The sequence below is a fragment of the Littorina saxatilis genome, linkage group LG7 (assembly GCF_037325665.1).
Source record: "Littorina saxatilis isolate snail1 linkage group LG7, US_GU_Lsax_2.0, whole genome shotgun sequence".
NCBI lineage: Eukaryota > Metazoa > Mollusca > Gastropoda > Littorinimorpha > Littorinidae > Littorina > Littorina saxatilis.
The window spans coordinates 33,793,703-33,805,672 of record NC_090251.1 but is presented as its reverse complement, the minus strand read 5'-3'; the positions used below and the strand labels follow the sequence as shown (position 1 = coordinate 33,805,672).

Sequence of the window (11,970 nt, the reverse complement as noted above, 5' to 3'; positions counted from 1 at the left end):
GTTGAGGCGGCACAGTCACACCCTCATTTTTCAATCAAATTGATTGAAATTTTGGCAAAGCAATCTTCGACGAAGGCCGGACTTTGGTATTGCATTTCAGCTTGGTGGCTTAAAAACTAATGAATGAGTTTGGTCATTAAAAATCGGAAACTTGTGATTAAAATTATTTTTTTATTAAACGATCCAAAACCAATTTCATCTTATTCTTCGTCATTTTCTAATTCCAAAAACATATACATATGTTATATTTGGATTACAAACAAGTTCTGAAAATCAAAAATATAAAAATTATGATTAAAATAAATTTTCCGAAATCGATTTAAAAACAATTTCATCTTATTCCTTGTCTGTCCTTGATTCAAAAAACATATAGATATGATATGTTTGGATTAAAAACAAACTCAGTAAGCTAAAAAGAATAGATATACAGAAAAGCGTGTTAGCCTGCTCAGCGCGACCACTACCGCACTATTCTGCATGGCTTGTCGATTTCACTGCCTTTGCCACGAGCGGTGGACTGACGAAACGAGTATGTGGTCTTGGTGAAAAAAGCAGTGCGTTCAGTTTCATTCTGTGAGTTCGACAGCTTGACTAAATGTTGTTATTTCGCCTTACGCGACTTGTTGACGCCTATACGATGTTCAAAAAAGTTGAGGCGGCACTGTTTTGGGTTTTGTGTACTATTTAGTTTACAGCCAATAATGTGTCATTTGTGTTTCAGCTCAAACACTATGGTGTGTTTTGTGTGCTGTAGCTTTCACACAATCGTGTGTTTTGTGTGCTGTAGCACACGCTAAGCCGAGTTCCGAATGCGAAGGTGAACACTGTAATATATCCGAACTGTAGCTATATTTGTTATCCATATGTATAGCTCTCGTAGTTTTTTTTTCATTAAAGACTATGCAGTAGGTGTATTTATGTGTTTTTCCGAGGGTTTTTCAAGCACCTCATTACCTCCCCGTCGCTCGTTCCGAACACCACCACCACCACCACCACCATAACTTCAACACGCCCACGTGGAACCCGCGCGTACCACCCCCCCCCCCCCCAACCCAGAACAAGAAAAAGAATAACAAAGAAAATAGGACAAAAAGGAAGCGCAAAACAGGAAGACCAGAAAGAAATTACACTGCAATGGTATACCTCACAATTGAACAGATAAACGAGCTTATTGACTTCAAATCAACACAGAGGGAGAAAATAAACAAGTCGCGTAAGGCGAAATAACAACATTACAATTTTCCGATTTTTAATGACCAAACTCATTCATTTGTTTTTAAGCCACCAAGCTGAAATGCAATACCAAAGTCCGGCCTTCGTCGAAAATTGCTTTGCCAAAATTTCAATCAATTTGATTGAAAAATGAGGGTGTGACTGTGCCGCCTCAACTTTTACAAAAAGCCGGATATGACGTCATCAAAGGTATTTATTGAAAAAATGGAGAAAAAAAAAGTCCGGGGATATCATTCCCAGGAACTCTCATGTCAAATTTCATAAAGATCGGTCCAGTAGTTTAGTCTGAATCGCTCTACACACACACACACGCACAGACAGACACACACACACACACATACACCACGAGTCCACGACCCTCGTCTCGATTCCCCCTCTATGTTAAAACATTTAGTCAAAACTTGACTAAATGTAAAAAGAGCTGAAAGCAGCGTACGTGTTTTGTTCTACAGATAGTCATGGACATGTAGAGCACTACCCACGTGTCCCAGTTTCTGGCCAGGCTGTTACAGGGGATAAGGCCAGCCCTCCACTTGGACATTTACCAACAATCAACATCCTGGGTGCTTTTTTTGTAAAGAGCGGGTGTTTTATTTTTTTATTTTTTGATATTTTTTACAAATTATTTCTCAAAAAGCCAATATTTTCAATCAGCGAAATTAAGGTTAAACATGTAGCGTGAGGCAAAATTAATACATTTAGTCAAGCTGTCAAACTCACAGAATGAAACTGAACGAACTGCATTTTTTCACCAAGACCGTATAGCATCGTCAGCCCCCCGCTCGAGGAAATGGCAGTGGAATTGACAAGCCAGTATTGCGCGGTAGTAGTGGTTGTGCTGAGCAGGGTAACACGCTTTTTTTGTATGTCTATTCTTTTTAACTTTCTGAGCTTGTTTTTCATCTAAACAGATGTAACCGAGTGCCGTAACACTACGATCACCTCGGGAGGCCAAGTGCAATCAAACAGGATTGAAAATGTTATGGCTAATTTCTTAGCCCTATAAAAACTGTTATGCAAACCCGAAGGTTTCCATGAACCTACAGAGAGACAAAAGCCGCCAGACCCCATCACAAACAGAACTCTACAATTCACAGGTGTTGCCTACTTCAAAGGCGAACAACTCTGCAGAGTCTGCTGTGAAGGGCGACGGTAGTCTCCCTGACACACTCGCCCCCGTTTGAATGAACTTTGTCCCCAAAGTTCCGAACCAAGCTTAGGTCCCTCCCAGGTTCGTGGAATGGGAACAGCACGAAAAATGATTCGGTGGCCATAACGCCATTCCTGAATATATCATGTCGAGTCCCATCCCTGTCGACGACGCCAGATGTAACCGAGTGCCGAAACACTACGATCACCTCGGGAGGCGAAGTGCAATTAAACAGGATTGAAAATGTTAGGGCTAATTTCTTAGCCCTATAAAAACTGTTATGCAAACCCGAAAGTTTCCATGAACATACAGACAATCGGAAACCACCAGACCCCATCACAAACAGAATTCTACAATCCACCGGTGTTGACTTAAAGGCCAACAACTCGGGTGCAGAGTCTGCTGCGAAAGGAGCGGTAGTCTCCCCTGTCACAATCGCCCCCGTTAAAATGAACTCCGTCCCGAAGTTCCGAACCGGGGGACCACTGTCCATCCCAAGTTCGCAGAATGGGAACAGCACGAAAATGTACAGTGGTCATATTATGCCATCACCTGAACATATCATGCCGAGTCCCATCCCTGCTCGCAAGCGCCAGATGTAACCGTGTGCCGAAACACTACGATCACCTCGGGAGGCGAAGTGCAATCAAACAGGATTGAAAATGTTAGGGCTAATTTCTTAGCCCTATAAAAACTGTTATGCAAACCCGAAGGTGTCTGTGACAGGGGAGGCTACCGCTCCTTTCACAGCAGACTCTGCACCCGAGTTGTTGGCCTTTAAGTCAACACCGGTTGATTGTGGAATTCTGTTTGTGATGGGGTCTGGTGGTTTCCGATTGTCTGTATGTCCAGCGACTACCCTCTAGACAACATATCCTCACCCAAGGCCCACTAGTCGCCAAACTGTACATATTGTTTTTATTACCACGGCCTTCGTGGCTTACATTTTAATCCTTTTATTTGTAAAAAGTTTTGAGATTTATTGTTCGTGTTCCTCTTACTTGCTCATCTATTTGGTTTTATTGGTGATCCTGAAAGGTTCCACTTTTTAACTCGATTTGAATTAAAAAAAAAATCATTTTACAAACCCGTTATTCAAGATATAGAATACAGACTTATAATTCTTACCAAGAAACATCTTAACTACTTTTCATTTTAACAAATTCCACAGAGCATTATCAACTCAACCCCACCCCCTGCCCTCCTCTCCTTATTTTTTGTTTCTTTCTTTCCTCTTTTTGAAAGCGGACAAACACTCAAGTCCTTAATGGCTCAAAACCGTAGGACTTTTAATATTAATTTTAACTTGTCTGTATGTTCATGGAAACCTTCGGGTTTGCATAACAGTTTTTATAGGGCTAAGAAATTAGCCCTAACATTTTCAATCCTGTTTGATTGCACTTCGCCTCCCGAGGTGATCGTAGTGTTACGGCACACGGTTACATCTGGCGCTTGCGAGCAGGGATGGGACTCGGCATGATATGTTCAGGTAATGGCATAATATGACCACTGAACATTTTCGTGCTGTTCCCATTCTGCGAACTTGGGATGGACAGTGGTCCCCCGGTTCGGAACTTCGGGACGAAGTTCATTTCAAACGGGGGCGATTGTGACAGGGGAGGCTACCGCTCCTTTCACAGCAGACTCTGCACCCGAGTTGTTGGCCTTTAAGTCAACACCCGTGGTTTGTGGAATTCTGTTTGTGATGGGGTCTGGTGGTTTCCGATTGTCTGTATGTTCATGGAAACCTTCGGGTTTGCATAACAGTTTTTATAGGGCTAAGAAATTAGCCCTAATATTTTCAATCCTGTTTGATTGCACTTCGCCTCCCGAGGTGATCGTAGTGTTACGGCACACGGTTACATCTGGCGAAAGCGAGCAGGGATGGGACTCGGCATGATATGTTCAGGTGATGGCATAATATGACCACTGAACATTTTCGTGCTGTTCCCATTCTGCGAACTTGGGATGGACAGTGGTCCCCCGGTTCGGAACTTCGGGACGGAGTTCATTCAAACGGGGGCGATTGTGACAGGGGAGGCTACCGCTCCTTTCACAGCAGACTCTGCACCCGAGTTGTTGGCCTTTAAGTCAACACCGGTTGATTGTGGAATTCTGTTTGTGATGGGGTCTGGTGGTTTCCGATTGTCTGTATGTTCATGGAAACCTTCGGGTTTGCATAACAGTTTTTATAGGGCTAAGAAATTAGCCCTAACATTTTCAATCCTGTTTGATTGCACTTCGCCTCCCGAGGTGATCGTAGTGTTACGGCACACGGTTACATCTGGCGCTTGCGAGCAGGGATGGGACTCGGCATGATATGTTCAGGTGATGGCATAATATGACCACTGAACATTTTCGTGCTGTTCCCATTCTGCGAACTTGGGATGGACAGTGGTCCCCCGGTTCGGAACTTCGGGACGGAGTTCATTCAAACGGGGGCGATTGTGATAGGGGAGGCTACCGCTCCTTTCGCAGCAGACTCTGCACCCGAGTTGTTGGCCTTTAAGTCAACACCGGTGGATTGTAGAATTCTGTTTGTGATGGGGTCTTGAGGTTTCCGATTGTCTGTATGTTCATGGAAACTTTCGAGTTTGTATAACAGTTTTTATAGGGCTAAGAAATTAGCCCTAACATTTTCAATCCTGTTTGATTGCACTTCGCCTCCCGAGGTGATCGTAGTGTTTCGGCACTCGGTTACACATAACATATCTATATGTTTTTGGAATCAGGAACCAACAAGGAATACGATGGTATTGTTTTTAAATCGATTTCGGAAATTGAATTTTGATCATAGTTTTTATATTTTCAATTTTCGGAGCTTGTTTTCATTCCAAATATAACATATTTATATGTGTTTCGAATCAGAAAATGATGGAGAATAAGATGACATTATTTTGGATCGTTTTATAAAACAAATTATTTTAATTAACATTTTCAGATTTTTAATGACCAAACTCATTAAATAATTTTAAACCTCCAAGCTGAAATGCAATACCAAAGTCCGGCCTTCGTCGAAGATTGCTTGACTAAAATTTCAATTCATTTGATCAAAAAATGAGGGCGTGACAGTGCGGCCTCAACTTTCATAAAAAGCCGAATATGACGTCATCAAGGACATTTATTGAAAAAAATGAAGAAAAAAAACGTCTGGGGATATTATACTCAGAAGCTCTCATGTGAAGTTTCATGAAGATCAGTCGAGTAGTTTTCTCTGAATCGCTCTACACACACACACACACACACACACACACACACACACACACACACACACACACACACACACACACACACACACACACACACACACACACACACATATATAAACCACCCCCCTCGTCTCGATTCCCCGTCTATGTTAAAACATTTAGTCAAAACTAGGCTAAATGTAAAAATGGCATCTCTGCACAGAAAGCAGTCAGGATGCTGATTTTTAGTATGTGACCAATTTGAGGGATCGTCTTATTCCATGTAAACGCTTGACACGTCCTGAGATGATGAGCAGAACTGTTTTCAAAAAGACTGTGTATTTAACCAGGAAGCACCCGATGTGCTGTGCATTGTGTTAGAGTGCGCTTCAGTTGTTTTCAAAGCTGGACTTGACTGGAAAGGGACAGCTGAGCCTGGTTTTGATGAACGGCGGCGGAAGTTGCGTATTGTTTGCACGTGCTAAGGTCACTGAGGGAAGCATCATAAAGTGAGAATGCGGGTCGGTCTCATCTTGGGATCGTGTGTGTGTGTGTGTGCATGTGTGTGAGCGTGTGCGTGTGTGTGTGTGTTTGTGTGTGTGTGGGGGTATGTGTGTGTGTGGGTATGTGTGTCTGTCTGTCTGTCTGTCTGTGTGTCTGTCTGTCTGTCTGTTTGTACGTCTGTCTGTTCTGTATACGCGCTCACATGTCATCGCTCGGGGACACTAAAAGTCCCCACACTCATTCCTTAACTCTTTGGGCTCATCAACGTCAACCTACAGACTTCATTAATAATTGCATGTGCACTTCTTTACTTCCACTAAAGCAACGTATTAATTGAGCCGTCCGAGGCGAACCCTGCACGGGTAGAAGAGAAATAACTCTGACCACTACCCCATTAATTAACATAATTAGTGCGAACAGACGTCGCATGAGAGGTTTCACCCGTGTGCTCAACACCTTGAGCTTTGGAAGGACGGGTGTCCAGCGGCTGAAATCAACAGGGGCCTTTATTACCGTGATCATAGAACTGGCATGGTGTGCTGGCAGACCGCTGGAAGTCAGAGAGAGAGAGAGAGAGAGAGAGAGAGAGAGAGAGAGAGAGAGAGAGAGAGAGAGAGAGAGAGAGAGAGAGAGAAAGAGAGAGAGAAAGAGAGAGAGAGCGAGAGAGAGAGCTAGAGAGAGAGAGAGAAAGAGAGAGAGAGAGCTAGAGAGAGAGAGAGAGAGAGAGACAGTGCGACAGAGAAAGACAGAAATAGAGGAAGAGCGAGGGAAGGTGAGATAAGGAGAGAGTGAGGGGGGGAGCGAGAGAGAGAGAGAGAGAGAGGGGGGGGAGGAAGGGAGGGAGAGAGAGAGAGAGCTAGAGAGAGAGAGAGAGAGAGAAAAAGAGAGAGAGAGCGAGAGAGAGAGCTAGAGAGAGAGAGAGAAAGAGAGAGAGCGAGAGAGAGAGAGAGAGAGAGAGAGAGAGAGAGACAGTGCGACAGAGAAAGACAGAAATAGAGGAAGAGCGAGGGAAGGTGAGATAAGGAGAGAGTGAGGGGGGGGGGGGAGCGAGAGAGAGAGAGAGAGAGAGAGAGAGAGAGAGAGAGAGAGAGAGAGAGAGAGAGAGAGCGTGAGAGATCGAGAGAGAGGCATGAGAGAGAGAGAAAGGAAAAAAGAGAAAGAGAGACAGAGAAAGACAGGGGGAGAGCGAAGGAAGGAGAGGGATAGAGCGAGAAAGATACAGATGAAGAAGTGTAGAAAGAGACAGGGAGTGAGAGAGAAAAAGAGAAAATGGGATGGGGAGGGGGGGGGGGAGGGGGGTCCATAAGAACAACAAATGTTGTGCAAAACTAGATTCTAAATATATAACTGCTAAATGACACAGATAGCCCCTGCAAGGATCTTTTCCCCCAGTGTTCTAGCGGGACGAAATTATCAGTCCTACATCTGTGGCTAATTCAGAACGGCCACAAACGTACATGAAATAATTGATTCTTATTATTTCTATGTTGCATTTCATAATAGAAGAGTTCATCCGGGATATCCATTGTTATATGTTATTATCGAAAATAATGAAGATTTATTGTGCGAACGCTTATGGACACTCCTGTGAGAGTAATTCAGGACGTCAATAGATTATGCGGCTTCCGTAAGAATGTGTAGGCGCTTGAATCCTCTGCTGGCTCAAACGAAGAGAAATACACACTCAACACGCAAAGACACACAGACAGACACACCGACAGACGCACGCACGCACGCATGCATGCACGCACGCGTGCGCACGCACGCACACACACACACACACACACCGTGGCACACACACACACACACACCGTGCACACACACACACAACACACACACACACACACACACACACACACACACACACACACACACACTCTGATTTCCGACAATGAAATGAGAGATGGTTTCAGGATATAGCAACGAGATATTTTGGTTCAAAAATGAATCGTATTTCTAAGGGCAGGGGGGAAGCATTACGTTAAACCCACGGCACTTTCAGCATTGTTAGCGTTGTCTTCTAATGTTTCTGATTTCCATAATTTTACATTTTCAAAATGTACTCTTTGCTCTGTTTATTTATGCGTTTACTTGCGTTTATATCTACAAGTTAATTTTGTGCGAGGTAAAACACACACACACACACGCACGCACGCACGCACGCACGCACGCACGCACACGCACGCACGCACACACACACACACACACACACACACACACACACACACACACACCAGAAGAGAAACGTGGATAAAGGAGTTTTGACATAACAAGACCTTTTCGGTCGGTTTGCGAAGAACTATATAGCTATTCTGATGGACACGTGGGCCGGGAATTCGGGGGCTGTGATTGGATGGTCTCTTCCGATCATCAAAGCATAATGCTACGGAAGTCGGCCATTTTTGCCAATATCCAAAAGCATATTGGCAATAACAAAGACGCATGGTTCCGGTTTACCCATCTGTACCACACGATGTTTCACTGATCGACAACAGCATACACTGACAACTTGAAATTCTTCTTGGGAATGTTTTTCAGCTTTACAAATGTCGATAGCATACCCTTTTCTGCTAACTTCCCGATGAAACAGGACTAAATCTATTATTTTCTGTCCCTAAAAACCACAAAATGCCCAAAGTCGAAAGATGTTGTACAAACAGGGGAGTAAAACGGAACAGCCGTTTTTGTGTGCCTGTGAGCTTAGTTCACAGTTGCCGACTGACACAAACTTTCGCATTCGGCTTTTCTTATCTCGTAACTCCACACTAAATACCCCACTTCCCCTCTGAAGTATTGATGTACAACCCATGGCACTAACATTCATGTAGTCGTTTATAACTGAGGTTGAAAAATTCGCTTCATGACGAGACAAGTATAAATGCCATTCACCCAAACTGAAAACGTCGCTGCCGTCTGCTCGCTTTGTACGGATTAGCTGTTCTCTTTTCCTCCCCTTGTTGCATCCTAGTTCTTCAGTTGTTTCTAGTTTTCCGCTGATGTTGTGTTTTGGTCTTCTTCATAAGTAGTCTTGTTCAAAATGAAAAAAACTCAAACTTCTTTTTGTTGTATACGAATGAACTAATAAAAAGCTGTTTAACAGCTGTGTTGTCAAATCGAGTTTTTTTTCCAAAGTCAGTGTGGCGCCTGCGCAAAACTAATGCGCATAAGAAACGGCGTCTGCTATCAAAACCTGAGATCAACGCATCGACGCAAAAACTGTCATTTTGTAAGTTTGGAACAACAAATAAAGGTCAGAACAGCTATATAATCGCTATTGTATTTTCAGCGTAGCAATAGGGTCCGATATTTAGACTCGAACAAGTATAATGCGACTCGTCTTCGACTCGTCGGCATTATACTTGTCTCGTCTAAATATCGGACCCTATTGCTACGCTGAAAACACAATAGCTGTTAATAGCATCTCCCAACCCTATCCCACAGACCCACCCTTCGTCCGGAATATAACAAACTGACGAAGTTTGGTACCTGTGACACCGAAACGTGTTCGTTACGGGCATCTGTCAAGGCTTGACAAAGGGAGGTCACCCTACCGCACATCTCAGGTTTGTGGTCGCCATCTTTAGCCAGAGACGTTCGGTGATTACGGGTCTCACTGATGATAGTACTTTGCAGGTATCGAGCAATCCATCTTTATAACCTGGGGAAAGATAGTGGCTTTTGGGAGGTGGTTGGGAGTTTGGGTTTGGTTTTGCTGCATAATCTTCGTTCGTTCGATTTTCGTCTCAGTCTCAGACTCGCTGTTCAGATTGGTGGTCAGTTTCTCTCTTTGCCTCTCTGAGCCTTTGTCTTTCGCCCACACACCCACACACCCCCCTTTCTGTCTGCCTGCCTGTGCGTCCGTGTGTTTGTCTGTCTGTCTGTCCTGCCGGCCGTCTGTCTGTCTGTCCGGCCGTCTGTCTGGCCGTCTTTCTGTCTCCCTTTCTCTCTCTCACTCTCTCTTACTGGACGTCAATGTTGACAAGAGAATCTCAGGAAACGGAACGAAATTTAAAACAATACAAACATATTTTCTTCCCTTTGTTTATAGTAAAATACAACAACTGTTGTTTCGTTTGATTCTTTTTAATTGTGTCGGCTTTGAACGCAGTTGAAAGTGCTAACGAATGTTGTCCAGGAAATGCCAGCGAGGGAAGATAGAAACACGTGTTTGGTTGCGTCGGTCCGTTTGACACTTATTCTGGCAATGATGGATTAGGGTTCTTTCTCATCCTACCCAACCCTCCTCCCCTTAAAATAAAACGAAGAAAAAAAGAGCCACAGCATATTGGTTTTACTGCAATTTATTCGCAAAAATGACAAACGTTTATGTTGTTTAGTTTGTGAATTGATCCTCTCTTTACACTTCGCCACCCCCCCGCCCCCCTCCTCCACACTTTCTCTCTCTCTCCTTCTCTTTCTCAGTCTCTCCCCTTCCCCCTTTCGCCCCCCCCCCCCCCCCCCCGTATTTCTCTATATTTGCCTCTCTCTCTCCCCCCTCTCCCACTCATAAGACAAAGTTAAATACATTAAATTCCAACACAAGCAAAACCCAACCGTGACCACGTAGGTGTCATGTTTTTGTCTCACGAGGCAAACTGAAGAGATAAGTCATTACTTTTGTTGTTAACTCTGTTGGTGCTCCTTCTCAATAAAGCAACAAAACAAAAAAGTCTGTTTACGGTAACATAGGCAAATAAAAATAAGGTCGGTAGGGCGGTTTTTTTGTTTTTGTTTTTTTTCCCCCAAAAAACATCTTTTTAAGTTATTTTGCCAAAAAACAAAGACTTTTTTTTTCTCCCCCAAATGCCCAAACAAAGTCTAGGGTCGCGCGAACACAAATGTGTATATAACGAGGATATGCTGGAAATATATTCGTCAAATTCTGTGTTTCAGGAAATCATTCTGTAGATGACCAAGAGTTCGAAGACTTCCTCACTTGGCTCCACTCAGATCAGGAGCAGAAGAAGACAGAGTGACGTCAACAAGCAAAGACGTCACGCGAGCAATACGTCATCTTGATGACGAAAAAGTGCTCAGCGTTTGGATGTCATAATTCCACTGCCCTCTCCCCATCCACTGGAAGAACTGAACAGTCAGAGGTTTTTGCAGACACAGACTCTCTTGTGTATTGCTGAGGTCATTTTACATAAACTTTAAAACAGAAAAACTTATTTAGGGCAACTGTTTGAGTGTGGCGATAGAAAACTGTTGTTGATTTTCCAGAGCTAAAATAAAGTTACATCTTTGGGATTGTTTGTTTTGAGTACAGGCCTGTGGTGGTGGTGGAGTGTGCATGTGTGTGTGTGTGTGTGTGTGTGTGTGTTTGTACGTGTACATGTGTGTGTGTGTGTGTGTGTGTGTGTGTGTGTGAGTCCGTGCGTGCGTGCGTGCGTCGTGCGTGTGTGTGTGTGTGTGTCTGGCTGGCTGGCTAGCTGTCTTTCTGTCAGAGCGTCACGACTCGTTACTGCGTTCTATAAAACTATAATAGAATTCTGCCGATTGAAAAATGACGCCTTCACTTCAGCTCACACAACCACACAGCCAAACGCACGGACGGTGAACGGAAGGACGGACGGACGAAAGCACAGGCACATACGCATGGCAGCACTCATGTATATATACAAAAACTCGTACACACGCGCCCCTTGACTTCATATTTTAATTTCATACCCCGTAAGAGCAGCAAAGTTACGAAAGCAGGAAAAGACAATCCAACATTTCCAACATTAAATACAAGGCAGTAGCCTCCCTTGCGTTTGTCGGACTTCTTAGGTAGGTTTATGATTCCAACTGTTCCGAAATCGAATGCGATAAAATCGTTATCGTTAGATTTGACTGTGATATCAACATTTATCAGTCTGAATGTCTCGAAAGGCTGAATCATATCAGATCTCG

General features: G+C 43.8%; 1 protein-coding gene across 1 annotated transcript in view; it reads left to right on the top strand.

Moving 5' to 3' along the window:
- LOC138971254 (uncharacterized) overlaps positions 1-11,325 on the top strand; it is a 48,838-nt gene extending 37,513 nt beyond the window's left edge. Inside the window, exon 3 of the mRNA XM_070343955.1 lies at positions 10,969-11,325. Within this exon, the coding sequence (XP_070200056.1) occupies positions 10,969-11,051 (83 nt within the window). The 3' untranslated portion in view covers positions 11,052-11,325. The remainder of the gene's footprint in view (positions 1-10,968) is intronic.
- Positions 11,326-11,970: the final 645 nt, after the last annotated feature.